The sequence below is a fragment of the Phalacrocorax carbo genome, chromosome 1 (assembly GCF_963921805.1).
Source record: "Phalacrocorax carbo chromosome 1, bPhaCar2.1, whole genome shotgun sequence".
NCBI lineage: Eukaryota > Metazoa > Chordata > Aves > Suliformes > Phalacrocoracidae > Phalacrocorax > Phalacrocorax carbo.
This window is the reverse complement of record NC_087513.1, coordinates 15488260-15504947: the sequence shown is the minus strand read 5'-3', so window position 1 is coordinate 15504947 and position 16688 is coordinate 15488260. Positions and strand designations below refer to the sequence as shown.

The window sequence follows — 16688 nt, the reverse complement described above, 5'->3', positions numbered from 1 at the left end:
CATTTGGAAGGAAGTGTCCATCCGCCTGTTTTTGTCAGCAAGACAAATGCTTGTTCTGCAACCAGCTCCATGTCTGACCTGCAGGCCCTGTTCCTCTTCATTACAACCCTTAAGACTCCTGGTAGTTTATTTAGTCCTATGTAATTAGGTAAAAGGCTTACGTTATTAATGATATTCTGCAAAAGGCTCTGCTTCTGTCAAAAGAGGTGTTAAGTCTTCAACCAATTTAAATTTCAAGTAACCAGGACACTTTAAACACATGAAAAATAGATTTGATCCTTTAGTTCTTGATAAAAACTCAATTAGCAGCATCTCTGTAACAGAAGCAGAAAACTTTCAGATGTTGGTCAAATCCTGTTTTTCTCAGTCACCAGTAGTTCAATTTCTCTTACAATAGTCCATGTGAGCTTCTCACAAATTGTCCTAAACTATCATACTTTTAGGACTCATTTATATATATCTGATGTATCATTGTATGAACTGAAGATAAATTCCGTGCATGATGCATTATCAGAACAATTTTTTAAAGGAAATAAGTTGTGCTTTCTTAAAAGTGAAATGAAATAAATAAAATCCTAGTTGTAAATCAAATTGGGGTTTGCTCTGCTTAGTGATTTTTGAACCATTCCTCAGAGAAACACACTTCAACCTGTAATTCTTGTGTTTATTCTTAAAATTTCAGCCCTCTACATATGTGTTTCATACCAGTTAGCTTTGTTGCCAAGTAAAGGAGAAAATTTCTTTACTAAATGCTGTTTTCCCTGCCCCAAATACTGGCTTACCTACCTTTCTCTCTAGTCTTTCGTTTCTCCTTTCTTTCCAGTCAATCTTCCTGCCCTTAGGTTCTCATTTTCACAAAAATATTTCCCATGTCTTTATTTCTCTTCTGCTGGCCAGCTCAGTGTCTTGTTTGTACCTCTCCACACTTGAGTCTACGCTTTCTCCCATCATGCTTCTTTAGGAAAAAAACCCTTTGCTACCACTTCGAAAACTCCATTAAAAGACATAGAAAAGTCAAACACAGGAATGGGTTCAGTAACTATGAATTGTATTCCTTAGGAAAAGGAGACTTCCATCACTGCCCGGTAGCAGCAAGGTTACAAACCTACAATTCCTCTAGCCCTAATTAAGAGTTAAGGCAGTTAGCATAATCAGTTTAAAATACTAAAGAATACAAAGAGAGCATGGCTGTACAATCTCTGCAGTTTTGGATGCTGTCTTTCTCCCCCTCTAAGAAAAAAAGAAACACGTAAATTCTATTAATGTCTTGTGGTTTGGGTTTTTTTTTGGCAAATAGTTTAATATAGATAGTGCTAGACTTTTTACAGGAATACGATTATTTCTTTACTATATGGTCATTTATCATTGTCTATTTTTGTTTGCTGGCAGATGGTTATGTCTTTGTAGATTTGTTTGAATTTTTTTTAGTGGGATGCTTTACTTGATTACCTTTCTCCTACTCATATCGGGTAGTACAACAAAAAGGTTCTTTGACGGCTCTTCTCTGCTTGCACAGGCTATGCCGCAAACTTCAGTAGCGAATTAAAATGTAACCGTTCTTACTCTTGGTTGCTAATAATTGATTTTGCTTATCATACCTGTACTGAGCACGCGTTACCCTGCTCCACTAGGTGGCATCTGGACATCTTGCTATCCTCCCGCGTTTACTAGGATTAACCAAGACCACGGTTAGCGAGGGAGTCCAGCTGGTGGACAGTGTATGGGAGAATGCAAAAGGTGTAGACGGCATTACCGCCTGTAGCAGGAAACGTGGCTGAAACTGTGAAGGCTTGCGTGAATGTTAAAAACAACAGGGTGACATTTGCGTTCCCCGTGAATTAATGCAACTGCGGCACAAACTAGTAACTTGGCTGGAAGCAATGATTCTTCTGTTCTCCTAACGCGATGACATCTAGGCAAACTGATCCTCCTCCTCGGGTTACGACCAGCCCCCGCCGCTCTCCCCACCTCGCCTCATGGCGGGCCGGTGACGGTTAACGGCCGGCGCGCGCGCGTGCTGCGGAGGCGGAGCGCGCGCCGTCTCCCGGCAACGCGGAATGGCGGCGGGCGAGCAGCAAAGCCGCGAGTACCTGCAGCGGCACCGGCTCCCCGAGCTGCTGCACCGCCTCGGCGCCCTGCTGCTCTACCACCGCCCCGGTGCGGCACCGCGCCCCGGCGGGCTCTGGGGGGGACCCCGCGCCCCCCGGAAAGCGGGATGGGGGGGAGAAGGGGGGGGCGCGCGGCCAGCGGTCAACCAGCCGAGTGTCCTGTGTCTGTGGGCGCCTTTACTTCGTTGCAGAAAAACCACGCGAGTTCCTGATCCAGGCGCTGGAAAGGGTGAAGGCCGGAAAGCGCGCCGAGGGGGAGTACCCTTACCTCATGGACGAGGCCAACCTGGCCGCCATGTTCGAGCTGCTGGACGTGGTAGGCCAAGGCCACATAACGCCGGCGCAGTGCAGGGAAGGTGCGGCTCACCTGGGCAGCGGGCCAGGCTGAAGTGCTTGTATTTGTTTGCACAGAATTTTTAAAACCGTTTCAAAGCTACGCATATGTGCACTTTGAAAGTATCCGCACATCTGCCAGTACACAATCGGGAAAGTTAAAGGCGTTGACTTAAAGATTTAAGTTACGTGTGTTTACCTTTTATTATGTCTAGGCCGCTTTAAGATGTTACTCCAGGACTTGCATAGAAAATTCTCTTCCCTTAACTTTAGCTCTTAAAACCTTGGGACTGAGCACTGAAGATCTGCAGTTTGGAGCTGACACAAAGATCACACAGGATGTATTCAAGGAAGAAGTGTAAGTTTAACTGGAAGGGTTGGGGTGGGGCAGGATAGGCACAGGAGATATTTTACTGAGATTTATTTTTTTATTTACAAAACTATATAAATTAAAGGACTTTCTGGTTTAAGCTTAACCCCTTTACTCTGCACTGCAAGATTTACAAAGGCCAGTTACTGCCCGCTCTTGCTTGGCTTGCTGTAACCTGAACCAAACTGGGCGTTTTCCTCCACCATCCTCCCAAAGCAGACCTCGGGATCATCTGCCCCTCAGATCAGACAGACCAGGTAGCCCAGGGGTCCGAACACTGATCTAGAAACGTGAAATAGCGAAGCAGTGGGGTTTTCTTTGCCAGAGGTGGTAACGCAGCTGTAGCTGAAACAAGCTCAGAGTTATACTTTCTCATGGTTGCGGTATGGTTCTAGGGGCAATTTTTTGGTAACTGTTGCAGTCACTGCAGGGTAACTGGAGCTAATTATCCTCGTTGTTACCTAACTTGAATTCTTTTTTTTCTGTCTTAGGAAGAAAAAGATGCTGGAAAGCTGGGCTGTGTATTAGTTTGAGCACCGGTTGCTATATATATTAAAAATAGGCACCATGCTCAATTCCTCTTGTTTTGTCAGCTGTGGAGAGCTGATTTTAAGCAGTACTCTCTTCTCATTCTCCCCAGCTCCGTTTGAGCAATCAGCTGAAAAGCACCAATGCCAAGAACATGTTAATGCTTAACAGCACTGGAGGGGTATTGTCCAAGAATTGCTTTTCTTAATACAATTAGATGGTTAAAAAAAAAGGTAGAGATCTCTTTTACACAGTTAAAATAGTGTTTTGGAGTTTCCTCCTTCATTTTGGAGCTTAGAGTAAGAGGTTGTTTGTTGTTGGCTCATTACCAGTGAATAAAATTAACTTTAGGAGTTGGATTGTTTCTTAAGTTGTGTTTTAGGCTTGTGTGGTATTGGTTTGGGTTGTGTTTTTTTTTAAGGAAAGACCATTTTCAGCAAGTCATGACAACCATCCACAGTTAAAGAAAAGTATCACTTCCAAGTGCTATTTTCAAATGTAAAACACAGTATTTATGCAACTTTTAAGGAGAATCTTTTATTAGAAAAAAACCAAACCTCTTGTACAACAAAGAAAATATTTTTAGTAATATAACTAAAGAGAACAAAGTGACATACTCCTTCATTCCTTCTGTGTTCTGTGTACACACGTTCTAATACAGAACATCAATACCTGGGATTTACAGATATTTTTACATCATCTGTGTTTACGTGAAGGCAGATCAGTGCATAAGCAAGAGCTGTCCATGCTGTACGCAGGTGTATTTACACTGTAAATGCTCTGTGTTCCTTAGACTGGTGTTACAGCACAGACAAGGCAGGCATAGGCATTAGAGATGAAAGCAGTTTTAGCTTCTAACTGCGATGGCCAGGTGGCTGTGGGAAGGAAGACTGGTGCAGTTTGAAAGCAAGGCAGTAGCGTTTTGAAATTTTTAGAACTGTATAAAATAAGGTGTAAGATTAGATTAAACCAGTTTTTCCACATACAGCATTGAAAAAAAATAACCCAAGTATATTACGACATACCTGCTTTGCTTTGTTTGAAATGAGCAATCTGACCAAGTTATTAACCATTTCTGAAGTCTTTTATTTTCCTGTACTGGGCCAACTAGCTCTCAAATTGAGAAGTATCTCAACATCCTTTTGAGCTAATTTATAAACTCCAAGTTCATTTAGTGCTGCTGTTGCAGATGGCTGGTTTGGCTTTAATGTTTCATTTTCTGAAGCCGACTGTAGCACATCCTTCAGAAGCAAGGCAGAGCCAATACTCAGGTTCAGGATAATGCAGGCTTCTTTTATGCTAGAAGAAAAAATTATATGGATTAATATGAGAAGCACCCATCAGAGACGCTTAGTTTTGTGCACACAGTGACTAACAAAAAAACCTTCATGGACTTCTGGAAAGGCTCAGATGTACTGAACTGCTTAGATCAAGGCAAATGGTATACTTGTTTACTGCCTAAGCCTTTTCCATTGTGTGCGTGCATTTCATAAGCATCAATATTTTGCCTCCCAGTGCTTGGCATGGCTTTTGCTTCTTTTTCCACCAGTATTAAAAATACAGAATAGAATTTACCACTTTTTCTAGCTTTAACTACATTTTCCCCCAAAATAATTAGAAACTTCTTATTCTTATTTTAAGAGCAGTTTAACAAACAGAATCTGAACTGATTACGAGAATCTGAACATTTTCCCTAATTAATATCATTAGGGAGCAAACAGGTACCCTGTCTTTGTCACATTTTTTCTACTCTATGTATGACAGATAGCCATGTACTTATTATGCATTATTTTTTATGGTTCCTTTGTGTGCCTATGTCCCCTTATGCTGGTAATAATATGTATGTATCAGTTACTTTTATGAAGGTGACGTGCTCAAAAAAACCCCATTAAACCTGAAGATGTTACATGAATATTCCAATTTAAAAAATGTTAATATATAATCTTTGTCTTCAGGTGTTCACAACTGAATGCCATGCTCCATAATGATTCAAAAATATTAAGATTTCTGCCCCAATGAGCCCAGTTTAGCACTGGACTCTTTAAATAGCCCCCAGTCTTCTAAAAAAGATGAACCACAAAGAATGTAGCTTCTTCTCATCAATGAAAGCAACTAGATTGCTACACAAGCCAATCCTGAGCAGGAACATAGTTTAAAGTAGTCTTTCTTCTAACAATAAAGGAAGGTTATTGTGTTGTAACTGTATCTTTGAGTGGTTTCTTTGGCCCCAGTTTTGGAAGTCTGTGCTACTTATTTTCCTTCCATAAGTTAAATTCTTCTAGAAATCCTGAGTGCACAAAATACTCCAGAATACACACCACAGTCTGTTGCTGTCTGCCACAGGCTGCAGAATCAAAACCTTCCTAGTTGTAAACACTGGAAGCACAAATGATCCACATACTTTGAGCAGGCATCAAAACTGACTGAAAACATCTTGGTGATATGTGAATCACGTGTATTCATCTGGACATTCCCTTTGGAAATACCAATAGATCAGAGGTTTGCCTACTTACTGCTTAAAGTAGTTTTCTGGCCTCTTGCAGTAGTGTGAAAATAAAGGGAAGAGATTTCTACTCATGTCAAACTGGAGTTGTGCTGCTCCTCCTTCATTGAAATGATTTGCCATAATTATCTACAAACATAAAGAGGTGCATCCACTATTCAGGTCAGTCAGTGAACACCTACCCTGAACTGCAGAGGTCACATCTGGCTGATACCTACTTCCTGATATATGTATATATCCACTTTCTCTGCAAGCATTTGCCAGAAAATTTTGAACAGTGAGTGACAGAGCTGCTGTTCTAGTTGTAGCAAGCGGTCTCGCAGGGTCAACAACATTGGGCAAGCTGTGCTCGATAAAGACATTACTGCTTGCTCTGCTTGAGATGGTAAAGATAACCACCTGAAAGAAATTATTGCACTTAAGTAATTATAATGAAATTATTCATATTAAAACAACTGAAGTTAAAATTGTCCTTTAAAAAAAATCTTACTCATTTCCGATGGTTTAGAGAGAGTTCTCCTTTCCCATTTCAAATCTAAAAGTAATCGCAGTCTAATATTAAATGAAATTTAAATATAGCATTAAACTCATGCTTTAGTTATAAATCTCTGAATGTGCCATTCAAAGAAACTCCATCTAATCTAAAAAAATTCATGGAGGAGTTGTATTACTTTCATGAAGTACTTCAGAAATTCTACTAAGCAGCAAACATTCAAGAAGCCCTATGAGTCTGTGAAGACAGCACAGTCATTACAGGCCATTTCGTAGTAACCCTTTAAAATTACTATAAAGAAAATAATTCTTGCCCAAACTAGAGTGACCCAGAATTCTTCCTAGGGTTTTTAACATAATGTGCCCAGTAATTGTGGAACTACTTTAGAAAGCACAGCATTAAAACAGTCTTGAAGTGAGTGTTAAGAATTTTCCAAAACTTGCTGTCCTGCACCATTCCTACTCAGGAAAATAATTTTGCCTATGAGCTATCCCTGCCTTTGTTTACCTCAATATTTTTAACAGGAAATAATACTGTAATACGGGAGGAGGCTAAACACACAGAATCACCTCTCCTTTTTGTACAGCTTTGCAGCATCTTTGACCTCTCTGAAGACATGATCTACTTGGCGAGTCAGCATGTCGTGTTTCAGGCGTTCCAGGAGGTTGATCATTTCATCGAAGACAGAACTCTCCATCGAAGCCAGCTGCCCCAGCTGTAGTTTACTGACAGCATTACTTTCTGCACGAACCTCCAGTTCAGCCTGCTGTAGCTGCAGGAAGAACTAGAGAAACAAAACCAGATATGAAGACTACAAAAAATAACCTTAACATCTGAACTTTCTGTTGGTACTTTAATAGGCACTGTTCTAGAAAACACACTCCTAATACATTTATAAACTTAAAATTTTAATATTTTTAAATGACTTTATCTTTCCCCATGGTCCTAATTTAGTGAAAAAAAACCCCAAAATTTGGTGGTTTAATCCTAGCGACGGAACTGATATGGTTTCAGATACAACAGCAAGCGGGAAGAGATCTAAATAAATACTAAAAAGATATTTTCAGATTGACAGCAGAATGCTTAAAAAAGCCCAATTTTGACCTTTTTAATGTTTGCAAAAGTAAACTACAATCTTTAATTCTAATTTGTTTTAGAAATAATAATTCATTAAATCATAAATTTGCTGGGCTGACAACAGCAAAAAAACGGATTGAGTTTAATGTGACATAGTGGTAACGACTTGTTGGTTTTGCTTTCAAGCAGATGAAGACACTTAGGTAGACGCAGCCGTACAACACGAAGGCCGCTGTCCTATTGAGTCAAGATTATCCTCTGCTAGAGCCACAGTTTCCTGTGAAGACAAAAAGAGTTTGGGGGCTGCCTATCTTACACAAAATACCTATTATTTCTACATACTTTACATGTAACAGTTTTTTTGACCTTTTGTACCAATAACCATAGAAAAGCTGAAATGCTACAGAATAGCCGTGCTGCCACCAGGCTATTTTATAGCAAAATAATTAATTCCCAATTCCCAGTTATCAACGAGAGGCTTTTCTAAGCAACACCTAAACCGCATTGCAACGCAGATACCCATGCTGAATCCATTTAAGCCAACCCACCATGGGAGTAGTTCGAGCACTGCACGTAGGCTACTGCACACACTTCAATATTAACGCTGTTAATACTTGTTCAGAGAGCTCCACAATCAACAGATTTTTTATAATACAAAGCCTGTAAAATGAGACTACTTCTTCTGTCTGTTCAGATTATTCAATTCCCCCAGGCTCTCTTCATTTCCTTAGGAAATTTATCATTAATACAGTTTAGATCTCAAACAATAATCTGCCCTTATTTATAATCTTTTAATAAATCTGAATTTACATCTCATTCTATTTTTTCAGTGATTAGCTCTTCTGAATACACTTAAACAGTGCTGAAAAGAAAATATTTGTTATGAAACAAACATCCAAAGTCTGCTTTTTAATTTCTTTTTTAAAGTAAAATAATTACTTACTACATTGTCAGCCCAGTCTGCCAACACTGTTGCTATATAGTTAACAGCATTAAGGATTGCACAGTATCGGAAGCCTAAGGAAGCTCTAGTCTCCTCCTTCATTACTTGAGTTAATCGTATCCTGAAATCATCAACTAACTCCTTCTGTAGGCCCAGGAACTGTAGTTTTCTGGAAGCTGTTGGAAGATTCTTATACCTATCTGGAAAGTTGTGAATAAAATATTTTTAGGTTTTCCAACACTGAATAAAAGCTTTTCAAAGGGAAACATTACAGTCATCTTACTACACAACTTTACGCCTGTGAGAACATCATATAGCATTTACAACATCTGACATTTTAACCATTTCAGAGAAACTACTCAACGAAAAAGCTAAACATGTAAAGAAATGGCATTCCTCCCCCTCCTGATTCCACTAGCATTTTGTATTCTAATACTTTAAGCAATATGTGATTATACCACACCATCCAGTGTGGCCCTTAAAGCACACTCACAGACAGTAAGATAAAGCCATTGAATATGTGGTTGTCTCCTGACAAGTAACTTGCTTTTACATTCTACTCCAAGAAAGCAGATGTTACTTAACAGCTTCCAAATTGTCACAGTCAAAAGGAATAGTAGGGTATTTTATTACTGCATCGTAACAGATTATATTCTCTCGAGTATGAGCAAGTTTTAATATGCTAAATACCAAATTATTTTTTTAATTATTATTTTGTAAACATGTCGCTAGCTCAACATTATTCATGCTTGAGTTAGTGTCCAAGATACAAAATTAATAGGAAAGCTTTTTAAAAACTGCATACATCACAACTTTGCAACATTATTTGGTGACTACTGTTGACACTGGATATTTAGTAAATAAATCCGTTAGCTGAATTTTTTTTTATTTGCTATTCATTACAAACCAGAGAAATGCCCATAGATAAATAATTACCTGTTATAACTAACAACAGAGTCATAAAAGTTTCAGCACAGTCAGGGACTTTCATTTCATCCACATCAGTGATATCTTTGTATTGCGATATCCAAGCAGCCTCTGATGAAAGCATAGAGTCCATTTTCTGAAGAGCAACTAAGATGCATGAAACTTGTAAATCACTTAAGTTTTTAATAAAAAAATTCTAACAAAATCACTCCAAAATATATAAATGCAAAAGCCTTATCTCTAGGAAGTTAAATTTTATATTTTCAGGTTATAAAAACTATTGATGACTGGCTTCATACAAAACCAGCTTTGCTATATCTGCATTTGCAATGCTGTTAACAGCTCTGTCAGAGTTGATTGGGGGTTTGTTTTGCCTTTTTTGTTTAGTTGGCTTGCTCCTTTCCAATATATTTTCTCTTAATTTCTTAAAGGTTAATACATTTCCTTTAAATTTAAAGTTCATCCTTGTCTGCACACATATAAATACAACAGTTGCCTAAAAATAATCCTACTGATTCCGAACAGCTTAGGGGCATGAGTCCTACAAACTACAGAGGCACCATTAGAGTCTAACCAATTTTTAGTCAAAATAATCACAGGGTATAAAAATATGTATGTCTCATGTAGCAGCCCCAAACAAGTGACTCATTTTATTTGAGAGGGCTATTCGTGTAAGTAGACACATGCTTTCTTTCTGATTGTACAATATTAAGGCCAACAAAATCCATTGGAAGTCTTACATTTTTTTTCCACTGTTAGCCACCTTTGGAAGCAGGATTCTTCTGACAGAATATGCATGCAACTGGGAAAGCTGCTGAGATACCCATGAACGCTGTATAACTCTCTCTCAAACAGAAGTACCTCATCCACAAGGTGACAGAAGAGTGTATCGTCATACAACAGGCATGGAATATCAGCAGCCAGCTTCTCCAAAATCAGCATCACTAGAGCACGCGAGAATTCAAGCTTTTAAAAGAAAAAAGTGAATAAGATGTCAGAGATAGGAAAACTGCTACTAGACCAAGTTAAGTCTCACCATATACTTAATCAGTGGAAGTGGGCTTGTACAAACATCTATCAGAAGTTGACTTACATATTCATACACACCAAACCATGACAGCACTTACCCCAGCATTCACTGAAGATCCTGCCTTGTCCAGTATTGGCTGAATTTTCTCATCAAGGAACTTTGTGTGATTTCCAATCCACATAAGCACTTGTGTTAAATACCACTCAGGCTTATTTAAAAAGAAATGAAAATATTAAATGCATCCAAACAACATTTATTCAAGTGCTACTAATATTTTAAAGCAAACTTCAAAAAATATCACTCTCTTCCCCTGCCTTCTCTTGATCTCAGGTCACACCAGTCTTTCACTGCATTTTACTTAGCTTTGGTTCTCATTAAAGCAAAATTAGAGAAGTATTTCTGGATTTGAATTATCTTAAATGCACCAATTGAGCAAAAGCTCAATTTTTTAATCTCCCCCTTCTCTACTGCTTTCTCACCCATGAGGTCCTCTTTTCTGCTTCACATATTTCCTCCTGTTCTCCTGTATGGTCTTTATTTCTTGGTACAGCAAAAAGGATGCACTCCTGAGAAAACTCTTCCCAGCAGCTCCGTTCTTACTGTCATTGTGCCCAGTCTCAACCCACACAGGAACTGGGGAATCTATCACCTTCTCAGTTCACATTATAATGCCTTTAAGCTCTTTCAGTTTCCACACATAAATATATGGGCTGTAGCTTTTGATGAAATATTCTTTCAATGTTAGTGCAAATGGAAGCAATTCGTGTCCTCATCACTCCCAAGAGCCGAAGAATAGTCTGTTGAACTGCACTCTGATTCTTCACATTTTGTGTCCATTTCTCATTTCTGTATTAATTTTCACTTGTTTACTGTTTTTGGGGTTTTTTTTTGACACTCCCTCCCCAGCTTACCAAAATCATTGTGAACTCTGAGCCTGCCCTCTGAAATACTTGTAATCCCTTCCAGGTTGATGTCTTTAAAATATTTTACATGGGTATTTTCTTTATTCCATTATCCAAGTTATTACAAACCAAACCAAGCCAAAAACCCAACGTAAAATTGAGCAAAGCTCTGTTGGAATACCTTTCTAATCTGACACTGGATTACCTGTAAACTTTTCTTCACAAGTTTTTTAGAAAAATAGTTGCTCGCCTATTGTTCACAGATTTCACCTCTTGATCATAATTTTCTTTTCGCTTATAAAATAATTTCATTTACATCTAAAATACCTCTTCCCCACTAATATATGTAACATGATTTTTAAAAGCACTGTAGTAGCAACTATCAGGACTGCAAATATATTTAAATTTACCCAAGACTGTCAACAGGAGCACTGAGACTTGTGCAATTACACTGTTATAAAACAGCTCTCAAACTCCACTGCAGATGCATTATAGCAGCATTAACACACTGAAACCTGTTCCAATGATAATTCTCAGATAAAAATCCTCAGCCTTTGAAGATAATTCATACAAAAAGTGAGTCAGTTCCCAACTGGTAAACTGGATATTTCTTGTTGTATGTAATTTTAAAAATTTAACCCCAAAAAATTATTATATAGCAGTGTCTTTAGACTAATTACATTTTATATACTACCAGCAGAATCCAACATTTTCAGTTACATGATGGCACTGACAACTTGGCAAAAGACAACGCCAAAAGTCACAGCTTTGTACAGCCTTTGAACTCAAGCAATGAGGAACATTGCAAAGCCATTTGCAAAGGGACAGAGGAAATGAACCAAAGTTTCTGAAATTATGGCAGTCAGTCTAAGATTGTAGTAACACTTTCTAAAGGACTGGGCAAGGGAGAAATATTGCCTGGCCCAGAGATAATGCTTGTGCCTCTGAAAGGTCTCCAAGCACTATCTTGATATCTGTCCACACTTAGGCAGATACAAGAACTGCACACTTTTGAAGAATCTTAATTTCAGAAAGGAAAGTGTTAAAGCTATACAATTTAAATACAGCAATCTGTTGCTTAAAGAAAAAAAAATATCAAACTGCTTTCTCCCATACCTTGTTTAAAACATTGGTTTGTTTATTTCCAGTGAAATGATACTTGAATCTTTTCTGAAGAGGATTCAGCATTATCTGTATCGGAAGGATAATGGGCGGTGATGGGGGTAAAGAGTACTTTTCTGGAAATTGTTTAGGTTTGGTTAACAGTGCATCTCTAAGTTTGACGGTCAAGGACGATTCTGAGTTGAATTCTTCTGATAACTTAATTTCAAAAAAATGGGTTTATAAAAATGAAAACTTCGTAGTTCTACCTCAGTGGCTGAAGGCAGTATTATGCAATCAATACAATCCTTCAAATATGAAGGATAGTCAAAATACTTCAGTTGATATAATATTTAATACAAATCAGGCTGCTAAGGATTATTTATTCAATAGCAATACAAGTCACTTAAGTCAGTTTGATTTAGAAAACTCACATTATTAAAAAAAAAAAGAACACAGAAACCCACCATTATCAGTACCAGACACGGGCTGTCCAAGAGACAAGCTTATTTCATCAATACCTATAAATATCTAAAGGGTGGGTGTCAGGATGATGCAACTAGACTCTTTTTAGTGGTGCCTGATGACAGGACAAGGGTCAATGGGCACAAAGTGAAACACGGGAAGTTCCACCTAAACAGGAGAAAAAACTTCTTTCCTGTGAGGGTGGCAGAGCAGTGGCACAGGCTGCCCAGGGAGGTTGTGGAGTCGCCTTCCCTGGAGACATTCACACCCCACCTGGACGCGTTCCTGTGCCCCCTGCTCTGGGTGTCCCTGCTCAGGCATGGGGGTTGGACAAGATGATCTCCAGAGGTCCCTTCCAACCCCGACCACTCTGTGATTTCTCAAAGCAGGATGAAAGACTCGAGATTAATAAATGCAATACATGATATCCCATTTTCACATAACTGATTTAAGTGACCCAGTCTGCCAGACCAAAACTGTCGCCAACTCAGGGTTGTGTAGAATGGCCTTGTATCTTCCCACTCCATGATTGAAGGGATATTTAAAAAAAAAAAAAAAAGCAACCACCACCACTCCAGGAAAAATTGCATGGTCACATTTTAGCTGTGCTTTGTTTAATTCACACACAAAAAAACCCAGGATGAGCAGCAGTGCCTTCTGATTAATCTCAAAGGCAGACTACTACTGCTGCACGACAAATCCTTCTGCAGCCTCCCTTCTTGCACAGTCTCCTTCTGAGACATGTATCTTTAGCTTTTCCTCTTTTTTTTCCAGGATGGGACATATTAAAGTGATTAAAGCTGATTTCAAACAAGGTGTTTTTCAAAGGACAAGCATTAACTGTGTAAAATAAAATACACATCACCTTTTTTTTCATTAATATGGGTAATCTTGCTGAAGCATATAAAGCCTGATCCTCCTGAGCTGTCAGTTACCATGAGATCACTAGCTGGGATGACTTGGAGTTACAATGTTGCTACTGCCAAAAAGGACAACTCTGACACCTGGCTTTGGCGCCTTTTGTTTTCTAAACAAAAAACCCTACATTCTAATGTTAATACAAAGTAACATAAACTAAAATTATCTTCTGTCTTTAGGGAGGACTAAATTTTAAACAATTCTCAAGAATGTGCATCTCTGACATTTATTGTTTTTACTAAAATACACCACTACTATTTAAAAGGATACGAGGTCTGCAGTTTCAGAAGCTGACAAAACAACATCTCCAAATTGTTGTATACGTCAGGAGCACTGGCTGGTGCGGCAAGGCCAAATGCCTGAGACTGTGGTGGCCCCACAAATGGCCAGCGGAGCTGGGTTAGCACCTCCTCAAAGTCACTGCAAGGCAAAACAAGCACTTCAACATGAACCTTTGCATTTGTACAATGCAAAGATGAGGGAGTGACAGTACATCTGTTACCTTGACAACTTGTCCTTAAGAATTTTATGCCAGAATTTAACAGTGGACCTCACAAAAGCAAGAAGATGAGAACAAGATGACTCCTGAAGTTTAATATCCAGTTCTGCCATGAATGCTAGAGTACTTGCTGCCTCTGGAACGTTGTTGGTCATCAAATATTGCTGAATGCTATCACTACAAAATACAAGAAAATTCAAGACCAAAAATTCATTAAAGATAACAGAAAGGAACCATTTGTGTATTGAAAAATTAAGATTAAGCTTTCTCAAATCTAAAACATTCTAGTAATGGGACATACTAGGTTACCATAGAACATACACACAGTACTCAAACTTTACCTTAACTCTTCTATTCGTGAAATCCATTTCAGATAGGACAGGTATCGTTCAATCTCTTCTACCTGACTAATCAGTACATCAAGATCCTCCATCCATGGCTGAGCTTTCAGTAAGTGGCTATTGATTGAACCGGATAGGATAGTTTCTTCCTCTAGAAGCCGACTCAGAGACATTTTAGAATCTTCTGCATTCTTTAAGGCATTCTGAATTTTTTTAGGGACTTCTGATGACACTGTAAGTACCTACATTCACAGAGAAGTAGTAAGTCTGACATAAAAACACTGCACTACGTAGAGTAGTACAATTTGAGATATTAATGCATTGCTTTAATTTAGTTAAGTATACTTAATCAGTCATACAGCATATTCAGAAGAGGGGGAAAAACAAAAAAAAGATGCTTACCTGTTCTTCTAACTGCTTCTTATTTTCAGACAGCTTATCGATAAGGTTGTCTAGTTTCCTCAGAGAATCATAGTCATTTCCAACTTCTCTTTCCACAAATTCAGAAACATAGTACGGGATATCACAATGATCTAGATCTCTAGTGACTTCTTTCTTTCTAACAGCAGTGGTTGCCATATTTTCTTTCTCTGCAATACTGATTATATGATTTCTAATTAGTCACCACCAAGACAGCACAACTACCGATCTACTGAGGACACAAAACTCCATGAAAAGCTGGACAGTTCAATTTAAACTGAAACTTAAATAAGACATTCAGTAAATGTACTGCTTTAAGTGAGACAGTTTGCTGGCATAAGCCTTAGCTGAGATATGATAAAATCTTGCTTACACATCCAACAGGTGATTTATCATACACTAATTACTGAAGAGAAATATGCCTGTTAATTTCTTCCTTTCCCAAAAGCATCAATTTTATTAAAAATAATTCAATATATATGTAGTTTCTAGATATGTAATATGGTGAACTTAATAAAAAATACTAGAAAAATATATCTTTGTAAAATACAAAGGAAGATAACAACATTCTGCTTTATCTTTTCATACTGTTTAGGGTGTTCCAGAGATATCAGCTGATGACTGACATATTACGAGCAAACATCCACTCAGGTCTTGCAATAATTTGTAAAGTAAAAGCATCACTGAAATATTTCTAAGAAAACCCACACAGTATACCAGAAATGGCACTTGCTGATCCATGCGTTTGGCAGCAAGTGGACAAAACCAGACTTGAAATCAAGAGGATAATCGTATACAGTGAAACAAAAAAAGGCAATAATGACGAGTGTTTGGCTAGTTCCATTCTCAATTTTTTAATAGCACTTTCAAAACAGTCTTTAAAAATTAAATTTATACACTTGCGCTTTATCTGCTATAAGCTTTAATTAAGAAAAAAATCTCTATTAACAGACAACAGGAAAGAGTGAGAAAATGGTGCAACTGATGAGCCAAAGTTGGAGAAGCAAGACAGAGCACCAGGACAAACAAACTGGGAGGCCAAGCGTTGCTGCGGGAGAAGCAGATAAAGAAAACAGGGTAGTAAAAAGCACCGTGCTGTTTCCAGCAATGAAAACAAATAAGACCGCAGAAGACTAGTAGCCAAGTAGCGCTTTCCTCTTCCTAGAGGAAAGGAGACCTCTACCCAAGTAGTGCTCTCTCCTTACTAGAAGGGAGGCGCCGGACACCGGGGGCATCCCTCGACTCCCTCCCGGCTCAAGCGCGCCGCTCTGCACCCACCTTCACCAGGGGGCCGCGCCTTCTCCAGGAGCGTTAAGGCGGGTCTGCGGGCCCCGGGGAGGCTCCGGGAGAGGCCCCCCTGCCGCCTGCGGCCCAGGCCAGGCAACCGACCAGCCTCTTCTCCCGCTGCGGGCTCTGCTCCCGCGGCGGCGCCTTCCCTCGGCGGCCGGCCGGCGCCCAGCAGCGGAGCTCGCACAGGCCCGCCGAAGCCAAGGCCGCCCCCCGCTGCGCCTCCGGCCGCCGGGCCGGGCCTGGCCGGGTCCCCTCAGAACCCCGGGACTCCCCCCCCGCCCCTCCGATAGGACGGCACCCCCCTCGCGCGCCGCAGCCCCGCCCCCGCCGCGTCAGCAGCCTGCGGGCGGCTGGTCACGTGCGCCCAGCTGCAGATGCGGCTACGCGCATGCGCCACACGGGCCGCCCCCAGCGCCGTCCCCGCCCCTCCCAGCGCGGCG

The 16688-nt window shown here is 39.7% G+C and overlaps 2 protein-coding genes across 5 annotated transcripts in view; one reads left to right on the top strand and one right to left on the bottom strand.

Moving 5' to 3' along the window:
• The first annotated feature begins 1970 nt into the window (after positions 1–1970).
• Positions 1971–16688, top strand: part of EFCAB10 (EF-hand calcium binding domain 10) — a 110145-nt gene continuing 95427 nt past the window's right edge. The window contains exons 1-4 of one of the 3 annotated variants that reach the window (XM_064444725.1): positions 1971–2157; positions 2300–2464; positions 2715–2799; positions 2940–3386. In XM_064444725.1, the coding sequence (XP_064300795.1) occupies positions 2058–2157; positions 2300–2464; positions 2715–2799; positions 2940–2985 (396 nt within the window). In that variant the 5' untranslated portion in view covers positions 1971–2057 and the 3' untranslated portion in view covers positions 2986–3386. Of the gene's footprint in view, positions 2158–2299; positions 2465–2714; positions 2810–2939; positions 3699–16688 lie in introns of those variants that run through there. The other 2 variants (XM_064444733.1, XM_064444743.1) reach the window with 2 other exon arrangements.
• On the bottom strand, positions 3851–16484 carry RINT1 (RAD50 interactor 1). 2 transcript variants are annotated; one of them, XM_064444637.1, is made up of 14 exons: positions 16237–16484; positions 14941–15136; positions 14539–14780; positions 14201–14374; positions 13969–14118; positions 12331–12487; positions 10410–10520; positions 10023–10248; positions 9292–9429; positions 8356–8555; positions 6905–7119; positions 6061–6241; positions 5853–5971; positions 3851–4638 (listed from the first exon to the last, which is right to left on the bottom strand). In XM_064444637.1, exons 2-14 carry the CDS (start codon positions 15115–15117, stop codon positions 4425–4427), a joined length of 2304 nt encoding a protein of 767 aa, XP_064300707.1. In that variant the 5' UTR covers positions 15118–15136; positions 16237–16484; the 3' UTR covers positions 3851–4424. The 2 variants fall into 2 exon arrangements, 1 of the variants encoding a protein (XP_064300707.1); XR_010371747.1 differs by having other exon boundaries at positions 4498–4638; positions 5853–5996.